We start from the raw sequence: 23,790 nt of genomic DNA on the forward strand, positions 1-23,790 counted from the left end.
CCCGACTCGCAGTGTAATCAATGTTGCGGGGCAACAGTTTGTGTGTGTGATAGAGGGTTACATTCATAATTCTCAGTTCATACTTCTTGTCAAGAATAAAATTTGACTCTGGTAATTGTCTTTTTTAATGTTTTTTAAATCATTTCTTTTTAAATGGCTAGCAAGCAGTGTTTGAGTTGATTTTGTAGTAACCGGAACCGACCCAACTCGCAGGGTAATTGCCGCACACTCCTTCTCCCCGCTGCGGAAACAAAGATCCGATCTTTGGCCGGAAGCAAGATGGCGTGGGCTGGTTGCTAAAATGTGTCCTATAATCACCCATGAATCCGCCCATGGGCATACTACACGTTTGCGTGAGAGTAACCCATCTTGCTCCGCTATAAGATCTTTGCGCATGGGTGCCGACAGAACGCTTCCTGCACCATCTTGGATCCTAGATCCCCCTGCTCTGCAAATGTGCGCCTGGATGCCTGTGCTCTGGATCCCTCTGCTCTGCAAATGTGCGCCTGGATCCCTCTACTCTGCAATGTGCGCCTGGATCCCTCTGCTCTGCAAACCAAAGATCCTATAGGATCTTTGCTGCATTGTGGACTGTGGAACAGCATCCCCTTTCCCATCAGAACTGCCCCCTCCATCGACTCCTTTAAGTCAAGACTAAAAACTTATCTATATTCCCAAGGCTTTCCTGACTGTGCGAGGGCTATATGTATGTAGTTTGTTTGTTTATACTATACAAATGTAAAGCACTTTGGCCAACGAGAGTTGTTTCTTAAATTTGCTATATAAATAAATGTGACTTGACTTGATTTGAGGGTTCTGCCGTTCACTGCGAAGGTCCCTTCCTGGTTTGACTTCCCAAAATGCTACACCTCACACTTATCTGGATTAAACTATTTTTGCCATTTCCCGACCCATTTGCCCACGTAGTCAAGATCCCGCGGTAATTTTTGATAACCATCTTAATTTTAGTGTCATCTGCAAGTTTACTAATTATGCCTTATACGTGATCATCCGAATCATTGATTAGATGGCAAACTGCAAAGGCCCCAGCACTGAACCCTGAGGCACACCAATAGTCACAGGCCTCCAGTCCAAAAGACACACTTACATCACCACTATCTGCTTCCTAGTGAATATATCTCATTGTGCATCTCAAGTGTGGAACCATTCCCCTTTGATTTGTTTACCCATTCTTTAGAAAACAAACCTCATACATTATAAGTGGTCTTATTTAAATGTAAGATAATGGATTTCATCCAGTGTTTTTCACTCTCAAATTGCATCTGGAAATTTGCAATACGGTGGTCACACCTTCCATATGTCAATCACAAGACCTTGTTCAACCCTCCTCATTTGTAACTTCCTAATCTGAAATACTCTGTTCCCAGGTAAGGCCTATAACACAGATACCATGAACTGCATAAACTGGATTAAACTCTATTTGCCATTTCCCAGAAGCTAATTTTGTATCCAGTTAGCTATCTCTCCCTCGATCCCAAGCAATCTAACCATACAGAGCAGTCTACCATGGGGAAAACTTATCAAGGCCCCACTGAAGTCCAAAATTACATTTGGACTACATTTACAGTCCTGCCTAGTCACACGTGACAATAAAGTATTCCATTCCATTAACATTCGTGGCTACTTAATTAAGTATGCTACTCAATCCGCTATACAGGGCATCCCAGCAACTTACACTTGATCCATGACCTGAGATTTAATTCCTCTCATCATCGAGGGTTCCTTACTGCCATCTGCATATTTTGAACTTTCACTATGACCCTTCTAAAAATATCCCACTTTCCAGACATCCCTTTGTCTGCAAACAATCTACTCCAATTAACTTTTGTAAATTCCAGTCTAATACCTTCAAAGTTTACAGTGCCCCAAATTACAAATTTATCTTGTGGATAAATTCATATTTTAAAGGTACGATAATTGTGGTCACTGCTTGCAAAAGGCTCACTCAATGACATTTCAGCACTTGCCCTTTACAATTGTCTTAGAGTAGTAAGTCAAGCTTTTCCCTCTCCTTGACAAATTCCACCCCATCTAAGCCACTGGCACTAAAGGGAAAGTTAAAAATACCCAACTTCATCAACCCTCGTGCTGGCGCGAGCAGGAACAGGGAGATACGGGACCTGAATGTGTGGCTGAGGAACTGGTGCAGGGGGCAGGGATTTAGATTCTTAGCTCACTGGGATCTGTTTTGGAGTAAGGGGGAACTGTACAAAAGGGACAGATTGCACCTTAACAGGTGGGAGACCAGCATTCTGGCAGGCAGGTTTGCCACTGCTACACAGGTGGTTTTAAATTGAATAAGGGGGTTGTGATGTCAAATGGGATAGTCGAGGACGGAGTAAAAGGGAAAAGAGAGTAAAGGGATGGTTAATGACCCCAGAATTAACGGGAAAGGAAGCTCACAAAGGGATAGGAGAGTATGGCCAAGTGTAACAGGGATCGATGTGAAAGGTTAGATGCGTAAGGAATTAAAAGTATTGTATATGAATGCGCAAAGTATTAGAAGTAGATGAGCTTGAGGCTCAGTAAGAGGTTGGTAGATATGACATTGTGGGGATTACTGAGACGTGGCTGCAGGAGGATCGGGCCTGGGAATTCAGGGTTATACACCCTATAGAAAGGACAGGCAGGTGGGCAGAGGAGGGGGGTAGCTCTGCTGGTGAGGGATGGAATTCAGTCCCTTGACAGGGAAGACATAGGGACTGACGAGGTAGTCACTGTGGATTGAGTTGAGGAATTGTGAAGGCAAGAAGACACTAATTAGTGTTATCTACAGACCCCCAAATAGTAGCCCAGATGTAGGGTGTAAGTTGCACCAGGAGTTAAAACTAACATGTAACTAAGGTAATGCCACTATGGTGATGGGGGATTTCAATATGCAGGTAGACTAGGAAAATCAGGTTGGTTCAGGACCCCAAGAAAGAGAGTTTGTAGAATGCCTCCAAGATGGATTCTTAGAGCAGCTTGTAATGGAGCCGACCAGAGAAAAGGCAATTCTGGATTTAGTGTTGTCCAATGAACCAAATTTGATAAGAGAACTCGAGGTAAAGGAACCGCTTGGAGGTAGTGGTCATAATATGATTAGTTTTAATCTGCAATTTGAGAAAGAGAAGGTTAAATCGGAAGTGTCAGTGATGCAGTTGAACAAAGGGGACTATGAAGGCATGAGAGGGGAGCTGGCCAAAGTAGACTGGAAAGGGATACTAGCAGGAATGACGGTGGAACAGCAATGGCAGGAATTTCTGGGCATAATCCGGAAGACGCAGGATCATTTCATTCCAAAAAGGAAGAAAGATTCTAAGGGGAGTAGGAGGCAACGGTGGCTAACAAGAGAAGGTAGGGATAGAATAAAACTAAAATAAAAGATGTATAACACAGCAAAGTGTACCCGGAAGACAGAGGATTGGGAAACTTTCATAGGACAACATAAGTACGAAGGGAAGCTGGCCAGGAATGTAAAGAAGGACAGTAAAAGCTTCTTTAGATAAGTTAAGGAAAAAAGAATAGCAAAGTCAAATGTGGGTCCCTTGAAGGCAGACACGGGTGAAATGATGGTTTACACTACAAACCAACTGACTCACATGGCTATCTGGATTACACTTCTTCCCACCCTGCCCCCTGTAAAGACTCCATCCCCTACTCCCAATTCCTCCGTCTACGCCGCATCTGTTCCCAGGATGAGACATTCCATACCAGGGCATCGGAAATGTCCTCGTTCTTCAGGGAACGGGGATTCCCCTCCACCGCCATAGATGAGGCTAGCACCAGGGTCTCATCCATACCCCGCAACACTGCTCTCTCTCCCCATCCCCGCACTCGCAACAAGGGCAGAGTCCCCCTGGTCCTCACCTTTCACCCCACCAGCCGGAAAATACAACACATAATCCTCCGCCATTTCCGCCACCTCCAACGTGACCCCACCACTCGCCACATCTTACCATCTCCCCCTATGTCTGCCTGCCGCAAAGACCGCTCCCTCCGCAACTCCCTTGTCAATTCTTCCCTTCCCTCCCGTACCACCCCCTCCCCGGGCACTTTCTGTTGCAACCGCAAGAAATGCAACACCTGTCCCTTCACCTCTCCCCTCGACTCCATTCAAGGTCCCAAGCAGTCGTTCCAGGTGCGACAAAGGTTCACCTGTATCTCCTCCAACCTCATCTACCGCATCCGCTGCTCTAGATGTCAGCTGATTTACATCGGGGAGACTAAGCGGCGGTTGGGTGATCGTTTCGCCGAACACCTCCGCTCAGTCCGCAATAACCTACCTGAACTCCCGGTGGCTCAGCACTTCAACTCCCCCTCCCATTCCCAATCCGACCTCTCTGTCCTGGGTCTCATCCATTGCCAGAGTGAGCAACACCGGAAATTGGAGGAACAGCACCTCATATTCTGCCTGGGCAGCTTGCATCCTGATGGCATGAACGATGAATTCTCCCAATTTTGCTAACCCTTGCTGTCTCCTCCCCTTCCTTAACCCTCGAGCTGTCTTCTCCCCTCGGGCTCCTCCTCCTCCCTTTTTCCTTCCTTCTCCCCCCCCCCCCACCCCCCATCAGTCTGAAGAAGGGTTTTGGCCTGAAACGTCGCCTATTTTCTTCGCTCCATAGATGCTGCTGCACCCGCTGAGTTTCTCCAGCAATTTTGTGTACGGGTGAAATTATTATAGGCAACAAGGAAATGGCAGAAGAGTTGAATAGGTACTTCAGATCTGTCTTCGCTAAGGAAGACACAAACAATCTCCCAGATGTACTGGAGGACAGAGGATCTCAGGGGGTAGAGGAACTGAAAGAAATTTTCATTAGGCGAGAAATAGTATTGGGTAGGCTAATGGGACTGAAGGATGATAAATCCCCTGGGCCTGATGGTCTGCATCCCAGGGTCCTCAGGGAGGTGGCTCTAGAAATAGTGGACGCATTGGTGATCATTTTCCAATGTTCAATAGATTCAGGATCAGTTCCTGTGGATTGGAGGATAGCTAATGTTATCCCACTTTTCAAGAAAGGAGCGAGAGAGAAAACGGGGAATTACAGACCAGTTAGCCTGACTTCGGTGGTGGGAAAGATGCTGGAATCAATTATTAAAGAGGTAATAATGGGGCATTTGGATAGCAGTAAAATGATTAGTCCAAGTCAACATGGATTTATGAAAGAGAAATCATGCTTGACTAATCTTCTGGAATTTTTTGAGGATGTGACAAGTAAATGGATGAAGGGGTGCCAGTGGATGTAGTGTATCTAGACTTTCAGAAAGCCTTTGATAAGGTCCCGCACGGGAGACTGGTGACTTAAATTAGAGCACATGGTATTGGGGGTAGGGTGTTGACATGGATAGAAAATACGTTGGCAGACCAGAAGCAAAGAGTAGGAGTGAACGGGTCATTTTCAGAATGGCAGGCAGTGGCGAGTGGAGTGCCGCAACTGTTTACCATATATATTAATGATTTGGAAGAGGAGGGAATTAGGAGCAACACTAGCAAGCTTGCGGATTACACAAAGCTGGACGGCAGTGTGAACAGTGAAGAGGATGTTAGGAGGTTGCAGGGTGACCTGGACAGGTTGAGTGAGTGGGCAGATGCGTGGCAGATGAAGTATAATATAGATAAATGTGAGGTTATCCACTTTGGCGGAAAAAACAAGGGGGAAGATTATTATCTCAATGGGGTTAGGTTAGGTAAGGGGGAGGTGCAGCGAGACCTGGGCGTCCTTGTACGCCGGTCACTGAAAGTTGGCTTACAGGTACAGCAGGCAGTGAAGAAAGCTAATGGAATGTTGGCCTTCATAACAAGAGGATTTCAGTATAGGAGTAAAGAGGTTCTTCTGCAGTTGTATAGGGCTCTGGTGAGACAGAAAGGAGAGAGAGAGAGAAAACAGGGAATTACAGACCAGTTAGCCTGACCATTGGTGGGAAAGATGCTGGAGTCAATTATTAAAGAGGTAATAATGGGGCATTTGGAAAGAGGTAATAATGGGGCATTTGGATAGATATTGTGTACAGTTTTGGTCTCCTAATTTGAGGAAGGACATCCTTGTGATTGAGACAGTGCAGCGTAGATTCACGAGATTGATCCCTGGGATAGATCCCTGGGATCATACTGGCATATGAGGAAAGATTGAAAAGACTAGGCTTGTATTCACTGGAGTTTAGGGTGAGGGGGGATCTTATAGAAACATATAAAATTATAAAAGGACTGGACAAGCTAGATGCAGGAAAAATGTTCCCAATGTTGGGGAGTCCAGAACCAGGGGCCACAGTCTTAGAATAAAGGGGAGGTCATTTAAGACTGAGGTGAGAAAACACTTTTTCACCCAGAGAGTTGTGCATTTATGGAATTCCCTTCCACGGAGGGCAGTGGAGGCCAAGTCACTGGATGGATTTAAGAGAAAGTTAGATAGAGCTCTAGGGGCTAGTGGAGTCAAGGGATATGGGGAGAAGGCAGGCATGGGTTATTGATAGGGGACGATCAGCCATGATCACAATGAATGGCGGTGCTGGCTTGAAGGGCTGAATGGCCTCCTCCTGCACCTATTGTCTATGTTTTTATGTTAACCCTATTAGTCTTGCAATTGTTTGCAATCTTCTGGCTTAGTTGTTTCAAATTTTCCAATTGCCTATTTTGGGGCCAATCGCAATCATCCCCTTTTTATTTCTCAGCTCCACCCACAGCTTCACTGGACGATCCTTCGGTGATATCTCAGACTACTGCCTTGACATTCTCCTTAAGCATAAAGCAACTCCCCTCTCGTTTAATCCCCAATTATATCTCATCTGTAGGATCTGTACTCTGGAACGTTAAACTGCCAGTCCAGTCCCTTCCGTAATGGCGATAATGTCCCAATCCACATCCTGAGTTCATCTGCCTTACTTGAATTGAAATAAACACAATTTAATCCAAGCATCTTTCATTTCCTCCTGTGCCCCTGTATACTGAACGTGCTGTCATAGTGTACTGACTTCCAGGCTCCCTACCTCACTACTGCATTAGATCTCATCCTCCTGCTAACCTAAGTTAAACCCTCGTGAGTAGCAGCAGTGAGCCTCCGTGCAAGATCAGTGGTCCACACCCAGTTCAGGTACAACCCATCCCTCTTGTACACATCACCTTAAATAATGAGGGGGATTGATAGGGTGAATGCATGGAGTCTTTTATTCAGGGTAGGAGAATCCAGAAACAAGGTTAAGGTAAGTGGGGACAGATTTAGTGGGAACCCGAGGGGCAACATTTTTCACTCATTTAGGTATAGGTACGGTGGTTATATGGAATGAGCTGCCTGAGGAGATAGTTGAGACAGGTGCAATAACTGTGCAATAACTACATTTAAAAAACGCTTGGACAGGTTCACGGATAGAAAAGATTTAGAGGGATAAGGGCCAAATGCAGCAGACAGAAAAAGCTAAAATGGGACATCTTGGTCATCATGGACGAGTTGTGCCGAGGGGGCTGCTTCTATGCTGTATGACTCAATGACTTCTGCCATAGAAGAGAACACAATAGTCCGATAACCTGAATTCATGCCTCCTGCACCACTCCTTAACCAGGCATTTACCTGTCCTATCTTCCTATTCCTACCCACACTGGCACTGAGAATAATATAACCATATAACAATTACAGCACGGAAACAGGCCATCTCGACCCTTCTAGTCCGTGCCGAACACATAATCTCCCCTAGTCCCATATACCTGCGCTCAGACCATAACCCTCCATTCCCTTCCATTCCATGTAACTATCCAATTTAATCTGGAGATCACGACTCTTGCGGTCCTGAGATTTAACCTTTTGCCTAATTTCCCATATTCACTTTGCAGGACATCAACCCTTTTTCTATCAGACCTTGTGCCACAGACTTTACTGCTGCTGCTCTCCTCTGAAAGGACATTCCCTCCCCTCGCCGCCACCAAACAGTATCCAAAAGCAAATACTTGTTTTGGTGAGGATGGTCACAGGGGATTCCTGCACTTTCTGCCTATTCCCTTTGCTGGTGGTCACCCACCTACTTTCTGCCTTTACCACCGATGTGATCACCTCATTATAACATGTTTCTATGGGGCTCTCATTCTCCCTGACGATCCCGAGGCCATCCACTCACAGCCCTAGTTTCCTCAAAGGGTCAGTCAGGAACTGCAGCTGGACTCACTTCCCACTTCCTGCAGGAACATGCCCCTCTTCTTTCGGCACTCAGAACAAGGAAAGGTTATTTAAAAAACCAGAACTTACCTTATCCTGGCTCCATCCTTCACTCACACTTCTCACAGAAGCCGCACGAGCCAAAGTCTCAGCACTTACCTCAAACACACTTGCACTTCAACACAGCCTCCCTCAACACAGCTAATCTCAATATGATCTACAAGGGATGTAGCTCCCAACAGCTATATCCCTCGTCAAGAATGGGAAAATGTTGTATTCAATTGGATCCAAATTACAATCGCAGCAAGCTCTTTCAGATTTTTCGGATTTTTTTCAAAAGAGTCCTTGCAATGTTTATGAAATTAAGAATAGTTATAAAAAACTTTTTTTTGCACTCTTTTTGTCATTTTTCCATCCTTCAAGAAGTGTGGTGACTAGAATTTGATGCAATACTCCAATTGTGGGCTGGAAAAGTCAAACAAATTGTTCCCAATTTGGTATTCTGTCGTTAAGAAACCTTGGAACACATGCTTTACTAACAGCTCTCTCAATATGTCATACCACTTTCTAAGATATATCCACAGGCCCCTCTGTTAAGCAAGTATACACCCCAGAAGTTCTGCAATGTACATGTTTCACATTACAAACACATCGAGCTAAGTGGAGTTCAGATACATATTAACAGATAAATCCTTTTTTAAAAAGGGAATAAAAATCTAAGCTCTTCTTTAGACTTTATTTATTACTCTGAAAGGAACACAAACATAACACAGAATAGGGCAACAGTGGAATGGAAAAAGGTTAGAAAACCAATTAGAGTTATACGTATATAAATAGCAATATACCACCCCTTTTCTCCCACACCTCACCCTGTCTCATCATAGTTTCATAAGTGAATGATTGACCCAATTTCTTACATCGATTTGATAATTCAATTCTTAAAAGTCAATACTTGCTTTCAACTTGCAAAATACACTGATTGAATCATCATCTACCTCAATGATTGCACAACAGTTTGAAGGCGTTTTGCAAGTTTGCTGTTTCATTGCAGCTTCAGGTGTGTTTTGTACATCTACAATAAAGATGTAAAAATAGTTCATAGCATTAACAATTCATACATGTACCTCAGAATGTTAAAAATAACATGAACAGAAACTAGGCACTGTTTGAGGGGGTGAGGAGAATCTGACTGCATTATTTTGATAGCAATGGCAATATAAACCATTTCATGTGAATACTTAATCCGTTTCTTAAATATTTAAATATTGTAGTTCATTATGGAAAATAGGTGCTCAAGTAAATGTATATAAAGGGTTTCTTTTACCTAGCTAAATTGTCTTTCATTGGAGAGCAGATTCAAACATTCAACTATGATGCAAGTATACTGCAATAAAGGAAAAGAAAACAGCAACAACAGACAACTGAAGATACAGTTGATTCTGTAACATAATATAAATTCCATCGTCATTTAAAGTTTGCTGTACAACTTTGCATATAAATTACAGCCCCCCTGGTTAAAAGTTACTTTTGTTGCAGATAGATATTTGCTCAATGATGGGAAGCAGCAGCTTTGAACTGATCTAAAGGAGGTTACTCGCCAAGTTGATACCAAACTTTTATACAAAACATTGAATTAATCAACTTCAAATCTGGAAGCAACAACTTATTTCTGCAGATATGTTATTGATCCATTATTGGTTCATGATAAATGCAAACAAGCTGCGTGGAAGAAAGAAGTCAGAGGACTATTGCATCTGAACTGATACCCTGGATGAAACACCTGCATGAGCTGTTTTTTTTAGATGCCAGTACAGGAAAATAAAATTATTGGAATTTGTACTGTGGTTTCTGATAATCGTTCAAAATGCTAAAAGGAAATCTTTATAGGAGGTTAAGGCTGAACGATCCGAGTCAGACTGCAGTTCGCGACTGTTGTTTTCAGTCAAGAGTTTTATTTTAAAATCACCACGCATGGGCCTGGTGCGTGGAAAGCAGGTTAGAAGATCCTCCACATTTGCACAGAATCTTGGTGGCTAAGCTGCTTTCCACAGGTACACATTCAGTCCATCTTCTCTTTCTGAACCAGCCTCGGTGCATCAACAAACTCTTTGCCATTGAACAGGATGATAGCAGCGGTCCCAAAGCTAGCACTTCCCCAGAACAGCACGTAAGCCAAGGTTTCAGTCCAGGTGTCACCTAACATCGGATGCAAAGAGTAAAATTAAACGTGTTAAGCTTCCATAAATAAACAGCAGCATTAGGTTTTAGTGATTAGAACGTGAGCAGGGTTGTTTCATTAAAAAAATTCAATTTTAGAACTGTTCATTTTAATAATAATAATAATAATAATACATTTTATTTATGGGCGCCTTTCAAGAGTCTCAAGGACACCTTACAAATATTTAGCAATAGAGGAAAAACATGTAAGGGGAATTAAATAAACAGTAGAGACATGACTAGTACACAAATTAAAGACAGAATTCAATTCAAAACACAATATGAGGCAATTCAAGCACAGATGAAAAGGGAGGGGGACGTGGGGCTAAGGATCTTGAGGCGGGACTGGAAGATGGTGAGGGACACGGAATTGCGGATCAGTTGGGGAAGGGAGTTCCAGAGCCTGGGAACTGCCCTGGAGAAGGCTCTGTCCCCAAAACTGCGGAGGTTGGACTTGTGGATGGAGAGGAGACTGGCTGATGTGGATCTGAGGGACCGTGAGGGTTGGTAGGGGGAGAGGAGGTCAGTGAGATATGGGGGAGCCAGATGGTGGAGGGCTTTGTAGGTGAGGACCATGATTTTGTAGGTGATCCGGTGGGAGATGGGAACCAGTGAAGTTGTTTGAGGACTGGAGTGATGTGATGCCAGGATTTGGTGTGGTTGATGAGTCGGGCGGCTGCGTTCTGGATGCATACCACTCTAACAATGGAAATAATGTTTAATTTGAAGCCAAATTGGAAGTATTACACTTCATTAAAATGCAAGGTCAAGCACATAGCAATTTTTTATCTCTAACATGCATCGTACTGGATTACATGCCTAGTACTGCACTCCGCCCACATGGTGTTACTTGTCGGCGGAGCACCAAGGCAAATTCCTTGTATGTGAATACTTGGCCAATAAACTTACTTACTTACTATTCTTCCACATCATTCAGACACAGATGAAATCATAACTGATGGAGCAGTTAACCATATAATCTTGTTAACAGACCAAAATACTAACTGGATATAGGGTGCAAGTTGAATCAAGAGTTATAATTGGCATGTCGTAAAGATAATGCTACAGTTGTTATGGGAGATTTCAACATGCAGGTAGCCTGGGGAAATCAGGTTGATACTGGACTCCAAGAAAGGAAGTTTGTGGAGTGCCTCCGTGATGGATTCTTAGAGCAGCTTGTACTGGAGCCTACCAGGGAGAAGGCAATTCTGGATTTAGTGTTGTGCAATGAAATGGATTTAATAAGGGAACTCGAGGTAAATGAGCAATTAGGAGGCAGTGACCATAATATGATAAGTTTTAATCTACAATTTGAGAGGGAGAAGGGTAAATCGAAGGTGCCAGTATTACAGTTGAACAAAGGGTCTATGGAGCCATGAGGGAGGAGCTGGCCAAAGTTGACTGGAAAGATACACTAGCAGGGATGACAGTGGAACACTACAGAAGGTGTAGGATCAGTTCATTCCAAAGAGGAAGAAAGATTCCAAGGGGAGTAAGGGGTGACTGTGGCTGACATGTGAAGTCAGGGACAGTATAAAAATAAAGGAGAAGTATAGCATAGCAAGGATGAGCGGGAAGCCAGAGGATAGGGCAACTTTTAAAGAGGAACAGAAGATAACTAAAATGGCAATACGGGGAGAATAGATGAGGTATGAAGGTAAGTTAGCCAAGAATATAAAGGAGGATAGTAAAAGCTTCTTTAGGTATGTGAAGAGTAAAAAATCCCCAGGACCTGATGGTTTGCATCTCAGGGTACTTAAGGAAATTGTTTTAGAAATTGTAGTTGCATTGATGATCATTTTCCAATGTTCTATAGATTCAGGATCAGTTCCTGTGGCTTAGAGGGTAGCTAATGTTATCCCACTTTTTAAGAAAGGCGGGAGAGAGAAAACAGGGAATTATAGCACAGTTAGCCTGACATCGGTGGTGGGGAAGACGCTGGAGTCAATTATAAAAGAATGAAATAGGATAGTAGCAGGATCGGTCCGAGTCAGCATGGATTTACGAAGGGGAAATCATGGATAGAATGGAGCAGCTGGGCTTGTATACTCTGGAATTTAGAAGGATGAGAAGGATATGTTTCTTATTGAAACATATACGATTATTAAGGGTTTGGACACGCTAGAGGCAGGAAACATGTTCCCGATCTTGGGGGAGTCCAGAACCAGGAGCCACAGTTTAAGAATAAGGGGTAAGCCATTAAGAACGGAGATGAGGAAAAACTTTTTCACACTCCACAGATTCCACAGACTCACACAGTTGTGAGTGTGGAATTCTCTGTCTCAGAGGGCGGTGGAGGCTGGCTCTCTGGATGCTTTCAAGAGAGAGCTAGACAGAGCTCTTAAATATAGCGGAGTCAGGGGATATGGGGAGAAGGCAGGAATGGGGTACTGATTGTGGATGATCAGCCATGATCACATTGAATGGCGGTGCTGGGCTCAAAGGGCTGAATGGCCTACTCCTGCACCAATTGTCTATAGTCTATTTAACAAATGCTGTCTGTCCTGTTGAATCTTGCTGCATTTGTTTGAGACTTTCAGTATCCATACATTTTGTCGATGCATCCAAATAATTTTTAATTGAATCCCAAAATACAGGAAACCAAATGAACGTGAACAATGATTATTTGTTCCAATTGCAATATTTTCCTTACCTGCCATAAGTAAGCAAATGATGCACATCGAGAAAGCCACGACCATGATTATAGGCAGCTGTGATACAATGGACAAAAATAACATTTAACATGGGAAGTGTTTCAAGCGTAGCTTTCTTTAAACACTAATGATAAATATACACGAGAGCTGATCCATTCCCTCTCTGATTAGCAGATCCACTGACAACTGCTGGCTTTATGAAACTTGTTCTTCTGCTTTGTCCAGCTTCTGTGCATACGTTTTGAATTAATGAAGTTGGGGATAAAGCCAGAGGGCAGATATTTGGACTTAACTTTTGACTTTTGAGATACTGCGTGGAAACAGGCCCTACAGCCTACCGAGTCCACGCCAATCAGTGATTACCCCATGCACTTGCACTATTATACACACTAGGGACAATTTACAACTTGCAGAAGCCAATTAACCTATAAATCTGCACGTCTTTAGAGTGTGGGAGAAAAGCGGAGCACCCAGACAAAACCCACGTGGGCACAGGGAGAGAGTACAATCTGCGAACAGACAGCACCTGTCGTCAGGATTGAACCCAGGACTCTACCGCTGTAAGGCAGCAACTCTACCGCTGTGCCACTGTGCTGCCTTTTCAACCAGCGCTTCCTCCTTCCCATCCCATCGCTGGACGTAACACTCAGCAAAACACAGATTTTGGATACACTTTGCATCTGGCTTCTCAGCTGTATATCTAAGTAGGCTGGCGGAAGAAGCAGATAATCTTCTTCAAAAAGCTCTCCTAATCTTGTTCAAAATAGTACCACATGATCTTTTGCATCTGAGAAAGGAAAAAGGTCTCAATTTGGTATTTGACTTTAAAGATGGCACCAAAGGTGTAGAACATAGTTTTGCTAAGTGTTTAGGGTAGGACTTGAATCCATCTATCTGATTCGGAGATGCATACACTACCCAATGATACAAAGTATTTGCCTCCAGAATGCACATCAGTTATGTCAGCAATACTGCTAAAGATTCAAATTATAACCAAAGTACCATGTAATAATATTAAGATTGGCACTGATTTCCAAACTTACCGCTAGGAATCTCCACTCTTTCTGGTCATGTAAAAATGCCAAATTATCAGCCTCATCCACAACATAGTTTCCAAGAAACAGATCTATTGAATCCTGCAACAGTATAAGTGCATTGTGCATTAACAGGCAGAAAATTACATTTATTTAAAAAGCAGTTGCATATTGCATCTTTTACTTCTCCTTATGTATGTTCCAGGCATCCTTCTGAAAATGAAAAAAAAACTTTGCAGATCCAAAAAATCTGTTTTGGCAGCCCATAGTAAATTGTCTCTATCTTCACTATATTATATAATGGCCTACAAAAGAAGAAAAGTGTAAAATGTAGATGTGAGATTGTTGTTAATGGTAAGGAAATGCAGAATCATTTCTTACCTGTCTAAATCCATCAGAGAAATTATTCTTGTAATATCTTATCATTGAGTTCCATCCATCCATTACAAGACCCCATTTAGTTCTTTTCCCTGTCCTAAAGAAAATAAGAATAAGGTCAATTAAAAGCTGAAGATGTTTACATAGTCAGTAATCCGCAGGCATATTAAAACAAAGGGAAAACATGTCTAGTAGATGGGTAGACAGTTCACCATTTAAATTTGGAGAAGACAAGACTACTTTTCAAATGACGTCAATAATCCAACTCAGGCGCCAACATTAAGCTGCGGCAAGGAAATGTTGGTGCCTTCTCAAAACATCACAGAATATCATTTCAGCTTCTCAACTACAGTGCCCTCCATAATGTTTGGGCCAAAGACCCATCATTTATTTATTTGCGTCTGTACTCCACAATTTGAGATTTGTAATGGAAAAAAAAAATCACATGTGGTTAAAGTACACATTGTCAGATTTTTAAAAGAAGGCAATTTTTTTTCTTTTTGGTTTCATCATGTAGAAATTACAGCGGTGTTTATACATAGTCCCCCATTTCAGGGCACCATAATTCAATTCAATTCAACATTTATGCCATGTCATTTGAACCTCAGTGAGGCTCAAACAAAACTCCATTTCTACAGCCATACAAACACAAACAATTCTTACAAGACACACAAACGATTCAATTCACACAAACATCCATCACAGTGAACCTTCTCCTCACTGTGATGGAAGGCAAAGTCTTTTCTCTCCCCTGCACCATTTTTCTCCCGATGTTGAAGCCCCAGGCGGGCGATGGAAACTCCCACGGCCATTTAAGGTCGCGCCGGGCGATGTACGGCCCCGCTCCAGGTCTAAATGTCACAAAGTTAGAGCCCTCTGCGGGGGTTGGAATGTTTGGGACACTGCAATGTCATGTAAATGAAAGTAGTCATGTTTAGTATTTTGTTGCATATCCTTTACATGCACTGACTGCTTGAAGTCTGCAATTCATGGACATCACCAGTTGTTGGGTGTCTTCTCTGGTGATGCTCTGCCAAGCCTGTATTGCAGCCATCTTTAGCTTATGCTTGTTTTCGGGGCTAGTCCCCTTCAGTTTTCTCTTCAGCAGATAAAAAGGCCAGCTCAATTGGGTTCAGATCAGGTGATTGACTTGGCCACTCAAGAATTGACAATTTTTTAGCTTTGAAAAATCCCTTTGGTGCTTTTGCAGCATGTTTGGGATCATTGTCTTGCTGTAGAATGAATCACCGGCCAATGAGTTTTGAGGCATTTGTTTGAACTTGAGCAGATAGGATGTGTCTATACACTTCAGAATACATTATGCTACTACCATCAGCAGTTAAACATAGAAACATAGAAAATAGGTGCAGGAGTAGGACATTCGGCCCTTCGAGCCTGCACCGCCATTCAATATGATCATGGCTGATCATCCAACTCAGTATCCTGTACCTGCCTTCTCGCCATACCCCCTGATCCCTTTAGCCACAAGGGCCACATCTAACTCCCTCTTAAAAATATAGCCAATGAACTGGCCTCAACTACCTTCTGCGGCAGAGAATTCCAGAGATTCACCACTCTCCGTGTGAAAAAAGTTTTCCTCATCTCGGTCCTAAAAGATATCCCCCTTATCCTTAAACTGTGACCCCTTGTTCTGGACTTCCCCAACATCGGGAACAATCTTCCTGCATCTAGCCTGTCCAACCCCTTAAGAATTTTGTGAGTTTCTATAAGATCCCCCCTCAATCTTCTAAATTCTAGCGAGTACAAACCAAGTCTATCCAGTCTTTCTTCATATGAAAGTCCTGACATCCCAGGAATCAGCCTGGTGAATCTTCTCCGTACTCCCTCTATGGCAAGAATGTCTTTCCTCAGATTAGGAGACCAAAACTGTACACAATACTCCAGGTGTGGTCTCACCAAGACCCTGTACAACTGCAGCAGAACCTCCCTGCTCCTATACTCAAATCCTTTTGCTATGAATGTCAACATACCATTCGCCCTCTTCACTGCCTGCTGCACCTGCATGCCTACTTTCAATGACTGGTGTACCATGACATCCAGGTCTCGCTGCACCTCCCCCCCTCCCAATCGGCCACCATTCAGATAATAGTCTACTCTCCTGTTTTTGCCACCAAAGTGGACAACCTCACATCTATCCACATTATACTGCATCTGCCCACTCACTCACCCAGCCCATCCAAGTCGCCCCGCAGCCTCCCAGCATCCTCCTCACAGCCAACACCGCCCCCCCAGCTTCGTGTCATCCGCAAACTTGGAGATGTTGCATTCAATTCCCTCGTCCTCATCCAGTTGTATCATCAATGAAGATGAGGGAGCCAGTACCTTTAGCAGCCGTAAATACCCAGGCCATAACACTCCCCACCACTGTGTTTCACAGATGAGGTGGTATGCTTTGGATCTTGGGCAGTTCCTTCTCTCCTCCATACTTTGCTCTTGCGATCACTCTGATATAAGTTAATCTTCGTCTCATCTGTCCACAAGACCTTTTTCCAGAACTGTGATTGCTCTTATAAATACTTCTTGGCAAACAGTAACCTGGCCATCCTATTTTTGCGGCTAACCAGTGGTTTGCATCTTGCAGTTTAGCCTTTGTATTTCTGTTCATGGAGTCTTCTGCGGACAGTGGTCATTGACAAATCCACGCCTGACTCCTGAAGAGTATTTCTGATCTGTCGGACAGGTGTTTGGGGATTTTTCTTTATAGAGAGAATTCCTCTGTCATCAGCTGTGGAGGTCTTCCTTGGCCTGCCAGTCCCTTTATGATCAGTAAGCTCACCAGATCTCTCTTTCTTCTTAATAACCATATATAATAATATAACCATATAACAATTACAGCACGGAAACAGGCCATCTCGACCCTTCTAGTCCGTGCCGAACGCATAATCTCCCCTAGTCCCCTATACCTGCGCTCAGACCATAACCCTCCATTCCCTTCCCATCCATATAACTATCCAATTTATTTTTAACGATGTTTTATTTATTTTTAATGATGTTCCAAACAGTTGATTTTGGTAAGCCAAAGGTTTGGCTGATGTCTCTAACAGTTTTATTCTTGTTTCTCAGTCTCATAATGGCTTATTTGACTATCATTGGCATAACTTTGGTCCTCATGTTGATTAACAGCAATAAAAGTTCCCAAAGGTGATAGAAAGACTGGAGGGAAAACCAGGTGCTGAGAGCTCTCTTATACTTGCATTAAGGAGCCATTTAAACACACCTGAGCAATTACAAACACCTGTGAAGCCATGTGTCCCAAATATCATGGTGCCCTGAAATGGGGGGACTATGTATAAACACAGCTGTAATTTCCACATGGTGAAACCAAAATGTATAAAAATACCCTATAAAATCTGACAATGTGCACTTTAACCATGTGTTTTTTTTTCTATTACAAATCTCAAATTGTGGAGTGCAGAGACAAATAAATGGGTCTTTGTCCCAAGCATTATGGAGGGCACTGTATTTAGCTTAACGTCTGATTTCTTATTCAACAATTTCAAATGACGATTTAAATTTACCCTATTTGCATGGTCTACACAGCAAATAATACACAAGTGCATACATTTCCCAAAACGTCTTTAGCATCAACCCTTACATCACCTCTCCCTCCGTCCCTCCCCCACCCTAGTCATCATAGCAGTTTCACTGTCTGTATAACTCATTATCACCAACCCCACAGCCAACAATGGACCATTGTGGGCTCCGCCTTTCTTTGATCATCATTGCTTTTCGCGTATCTTTCATTCACTTGTTCCATTTACCTTCTATATCTCTCGTTTCCCTTTCCCCTTACTCTGTCTGAAGAAGGATCTTGACCTGAAACGTCACCTATTCCTTTTCTCCAAAGATGCTGCCTGACCCGTTGAGTTACTCCACCTTTTAGTGTCTATTTACCCAAAATTTACAAGCATTTCTAAAAATTTGTTCAGAATGATAGTGCTCCGAAAAAACAAAGGGGATATAAGTATTTTTTCTATGGCAATGTTATTGCAAGCAAACCTCACTCTGCTTCATGAAATTCTTCAAATTGAAGGCTGGTCAAACTAATATTGGGTCATATATGGTCAGTAAAACTGGATTAGCTTTGGCAATTCCAAAAGCATCAAAATGCATTGATCACTTACACTGTGGGCTTTCATAAAGGTTCAACCTTTATTTTTTCTCCCCCCCCCCCCCCCCCATCATGTAAAGATCAATAGAAATAATGCTTCAAATTATGATCAAGCCAAATAATAATGGCTTGATCATTATTTCTCATGGTTACATTAAGAAGTAATGATCAAGCCATTTGATCAGTATTTCTCGATTTAACACTATGCTTAACATATTTGGACATGTGTTCTAAGGAAGTGGAATCTAACCTCTGGATCTCAAGTAGGAAATCTCAGAGCAATCACTGGATTTCAGTGATATCTCTCATTCCTTTTTAATAACACACTTTACAAATTAAGGTTAAGATGGAAATAAAAACAGAAAATAATGTCCCAGCAGCATATCGGCTTATTTAATTATTCTGACCAGGTATTTTGATGTCAAATGAGGAATAATGTTCCATCACAATTCTATAACAGTGCTTCTTGACCCTAATGGTTTAAACACACACACTATACACCAGCATTATGCTTCCAATTTGGGCCTGGGACAATTATGCTAATTGGGTATCAACCAAAGGTCTTGGACCTAGACTCTCAATTTCCTCTAGTCCTTGCAGCAGGTTTGAATTTCAGGCTGACACACTCAGTTGCAGGAGGCCTGAGAGATATATCACCACCCAGTCTTTAGTCACTGCTATTTTGAAGAGGTAGTCATCCACCTTCAGTATCCACTTCCAAAGTAGCTCATACCAGTTTTACTCAGCAGAACATTAAAAAGTATGTTCTAAATTGGGAGAGAAGGAGATTTCATAGCGATGATAAATATCTCTAAGGTTGTGATAGCAGAAGGCATAGAAGCCAGAGATTAAAATTAAGGTTAGTGACAAGAGTCATAGAAACAAACAAGATATATTTACACATGGAATTCATTGCCTGAAATGTGCTATAACCAGATTTAATAGTAAGTTTCTAATTACTTTGGAGATATAATGGCGGGAACATTTGCAGGGAAATGGGGATAAAAATTAATAGTACTGAATTGACAGAGCAACATGATGCTGGCAAGGGTTTGGCCTCCTTCTGTGCTCTATCATTCAACAGTCACATGTTTTACAATGGGATGAACCATCCAAAGCCCTGAAACCAATAATAATTCATTTTGCCCCATCCACAGCCATTCTGGAAATGTCTGGTTATTTGGATTATCTCACTAAATCCAGTGTGGTTCCAAAGGATAAAGTGGAAATGTGCGACTACATTTTGTCAATTTCAGAACAAGTGCGGTGTAAATAGAAGACAACCAATAAATTTCAAAGAGAGAATATAGGCGACATTTATTTGCCCAGAAGTTGGCAACAAGATAGAGCGATGAGGAAATTTGATGCTTACATCAGGCAAAAAAATGAAAGGAAGAATACACGAGCAACGAGAAAAGATAATAGGATAGAGGGTAGTAGATGTGGACTACTAAAATTGTCCTTGATATTGATCTTGCCCAAGTCCCAGTTTCTGCAATCACCTCCATAGCACAATAACCTCCTCCAGTTCTCGCCACAGCCACAATTCACTGCACTGTCAGGTTGCCCTTCAACTCAATAATTTCTTCTTTAGCACGCTTTCTTCTTTGAAGATGGACCTTAAAACATACTTGTTTTACAATACTGTTGGTCATCTGCCCTAATGTCTCTTTTATGCCAAAATGATATTTGATAAAATTCTTACAAAATACCTTGGGATGCTTAGCTGTTTTAGAAGCACCACACACTTACCAGCTTTAAAACACATGAAGGCACCACTAGGACTGATGCGGATACTAGACTTGTATTTGGAATGCTTACTCATTCTGACATTAAACTGATTATTTACACATTTCTTTCTACTGTGCAGACTGAAAATGTCATATTGAGCATTTACTACACAATACCCTATCCAAATATTTTTCAATAACGCTGACTGTTACCTTAAAATACAGAACAAATTATTGCAAAAACCACTTGTCATTCCCCTACCCATTGAATGCAATCAAAATCACTCAGTGGGATTCTTTTTCTTCAAATCATCATAACTGAAGTTGCCTTCCAACTAGTTTCACATCCCATGCTAAAGAGTATGAATGAAAAAATCCAAAAATGAACCACAGCAATCAGACATAATCTCAGAGATAATTACCTTGTGAAGTCAGTCTTTAAGGCCCCAGTTCCCGCGTACTGTTTGGCACATGCGTTTGCATTATCTGCCCATGCTGTGGATAAATCAAATTATTGCTAAGCTCTAGTACTTTAATTAGCGAAAGTGACAATTTCAAAATGCTCATAAAAAGACTCGATTTTACTTCTGAGCAAAATTATTTGCCAAAAGCTTTTTCCTTCCCCCTCAAAAGACACAAACTCCACCAAGCAGTCCATTTGGATATTCCTGGGTCAAGATTTAATTAGGCACTATTTATGTTGTTCTTGCAAGCAGGCTTGGAGGCATCACAACCATTTCCACTTTATTTTCATTCAATATCCAAGCACACAGCTAATTAACAGAATGCAATGAATAACACATAATAACTCTCCCTCCCTCCATCACCCAGGGGTATGAAAAATAATCATTCTGTTCCTACTGATGAAATCAAAGAGCTGAGCAATCAAATGTGAAACCTTTCAGGTGCACTTTGGGTCAAATCTGGAAGAGTCTGCTGTATCAAATGAAAACAGTTCAGCAACGAAACCCCGAAAAATAAATAAAAACTCACAATTTTTGTAAATCTTTTCAAATTCTGCTTGCTCGTCAATTCTTTGGCTCACATGAAGAACGCCAATCCTCTAGACCCAATAGAAGAAAAAAAAATTAATAACTGAATGCTACCTGTTGAGTTTATTCTTGTTATTGCAAAAGCATGATAATATTGATGCATTATCGTAGGCTAAGTATGGACAGACCTGGAGTACTGTGTACAAAATTAGTCTCTGGCAAAGGAAGGAATATACCTCACATAGATGAATTACCATAGAGGCTCACCAAATTGATTTCTGAACTGGGGCTATCCTCCGAGGTGAAATTGAGATACAGGTATTAGAGTTTAAACAAATGAGTGAAGATTTTATTTTAAATTAAGCATAGCTTGAGTGTTATCTCACGGAATGAGAATTTCACAGGCTGAGTCAGGTTAATTTCCCTTTGGTTTTACCTTCAATCAGGTGGTGGTCAGCTGCTTTTTTTGAACCACTGCAGCCTTCGAGGTGCAACTATGCCCACAATACTGGTAGGGAGAGAGATCTAAGATTCTGACCCAGCAATGAAGGAACACCAATACATTTCAATAGACAATAGGTGCAGGGCGCTTCGATCCGGCACTGCCATTCACTGTAATCACGCTCATCATCGACAATCAGTACCCCTTTCCTGCCTTCTCCCCATATCCCTTGACTCCGCTATCTTTAAGAGCTGTATCTAACTCTCTCTTGAAAGCATCCAGAGAATTGGCCTCCACTGCCTTCTGAGGCAGAGAATTCCACAGATTCACAACTCTCTGAAAAGGCTTTTCCTCATCTCCGTTCTAAATGGCTTACCACTTATTCTTAAACTGTGGCGCCTAGTTCTGGACTCCCCCAACATCAGGAACATGTTTACCTGCCTCTAGCATGTCCAATCCCTTAATAATCTTATGTTTCAATAAGATCCCCTCTCATCCTAAATTCCAGTGTATACAAGCCCAGTCACTCCATTCTTTCAACATATGACAGTCCCATCATCCCGGGTATTAACCTCGTGAACCTATGCTGCACTCCCTTAATGGCAAGAATTCACAAATTTCCTTCCACAAATTTGGAGACCAATATTGCACACAATACTCCAGGTGTGGTCTCACTAGGACCCTGTACAACTGCAGAAGGACCTTTTTGCTCCTATACTCAACTCCTCTTGTTATGAAGGCCAACATGTCATTCGCTTTCTTCACTGCCTGCTGTACCTGCATGCTTACTTTCAGTGACTGATGAACAAGGACACCCAGATCTCGTTGTACTTCCCAACGACACCATTCAGATAATAAACTGCCTTCCAGTTTTTGCTACCAAAGTGGATAACCTCACATTTATTCACATTATACTGCCATGCATCTGCCCACTCCCCCAACCTGTCCAAGTCACCCTGCATCCACATAGCATCCTCCTCACAGTTCACACTGCCACCCAGCTTTGTGTCATCTGCAAATTTGCTAATGTTGCTTTTAATCCCTTCATCTAAATCTGTATATTGTAAATAGCTGCGGTCCCAGCACCGAGCCTTGTGGTACCCCACTAGTCACTGCCTGCCATTCTGAAAGGGACCCGTTAATTCGTACTCTTTGTTTCCTGTCTGCCAACCAGTTATCCATGTCAGTACCCTACCCCCAATACCATGTGCTGTAATTTTGCCCACTAATCTCCTATGTGGGACCTTATCAAAGGCTTTCTGAAAGTCCAGGTACGCTACATCCACTGGCTCTCCCTTGTCCATTTTCCTAGTTACACCCTCATAAGATTAGTCAAGCATGTAAATGCATGGTGACTCAGACCGATCCTGTTACTGCTATTCAAATGTGCCGCTATTTCATTTTTTATAATTGACTCCAAGTCAGGTTGGTGTGTGGCCTGGAGGGCAACCTCTAACTGCTGGTGTACCTGTGCTTTAAAGCATTAAAATGCTAAATCATCACTACTATTAAAGAACTTCTAACCTGAAGCTGCGACTGAATAGAACGACGTGCTATCAAGCTTTGCACCACATTTGTTCGATCCAAGCAGTCAATGCAATTGGTTCTGAAAGTTCCATCCTGCTGTAAGATCATCTTCCCCTCAGGATCCACCAAGAAATAACTGTTAATAGAACAGAAACAAAGGAATTGTTTACAACAATAGGATGAAAGGAAACAAGCAGTGTTTTCTGTAACCACCAAATAACTAACTTTCATGTTTATGACAAACAGCAAAAAAAAAAAACAAGATATGAACCAATTACCCAAATTCATCCTGTTGATCTGCCACCCGATCCAAAAGGATCTGAAGCCGATCCCATCTCATACGACTGCATTCTTTGTGGAAATCAAATGCACAGTATCTGCAAATATGACATCAAACATATTAACAGACATAATAAAAAGAAAATGAATGAGCAATAAAGAGTACAAATATTTACAACGTGCCCTGTACACCTCAGGACTTTGAAATATACTTCATTTTTTGAAAATGTTGCAATTCAAGGAAACCTCCATCATTCCAGTCTC

At 42.2% G+C, this 23,790-nt stretch overlaps 1 protein-coding gene across 2 annotated transcripts in view; it reads right to left on the reverse strand.

The window, feature by feature from the left end:
- Positions 1-8,863: 8,863 nt before the first annotated feature.
- Positions 8,864-23,790, reverse strand: part of LOC129711218 (phosphatidylinositol-3-phosphatase SAC1-like) — a 52,556-nt gene continuing 37,629 nt past the window's right edge. For both annotated transcript variants that reach the window (XM_055658719.1, XM_055658710.1), the window contains 8 exons: positions 23,526-23,624; positions 23,245-23,383; positions 21,280-21,349; positions 20,709-20,781; positions 14,428-14,521; positions 14,056-14,148; positions 13,012-13,069; positions 8,864-10,337 (listed from right to left, as the gene is read on the reverse strand). In XM_055658719.1, coding sequence (XP_055514694.1) covers positions 10,201-10,337; positions 13,012-13,069; positions 14,056-14,148; positions 14,428-14,521; positions 20,709-20,781; positions 21,280-21,349; positions 23,245-23,383; positions 23,526-23,624 — 763 coding nt within the window. In that variant the 3' untranslated portion in view covers positions 8,864-10,200. The remainder of the gene's footprint in view (positions 10,338-13,011; positions 13,070-14,055; positions 14,149-14,427; positions 14,522-20,708; positions 20,782-21,279; positions 21,350-23,244; positions 23,384-23,525; positions 23,625-23,790) is intronic.

This window comes from Leucoraja erinacea, chromosome 2, assembly GCF_028641065.1.
Source record: "Leucoraja erinacea ecotype New England chromosome 2, Leri_hhj_1, whole genome shotgun sequence".
NCBI classification, from domain to species: Eukaryota; Metazoa; Chordata; class Chondrichthyes; order Rajiformes; family Rajidae; genus Leucoraja; species Leucoraja erinaceus.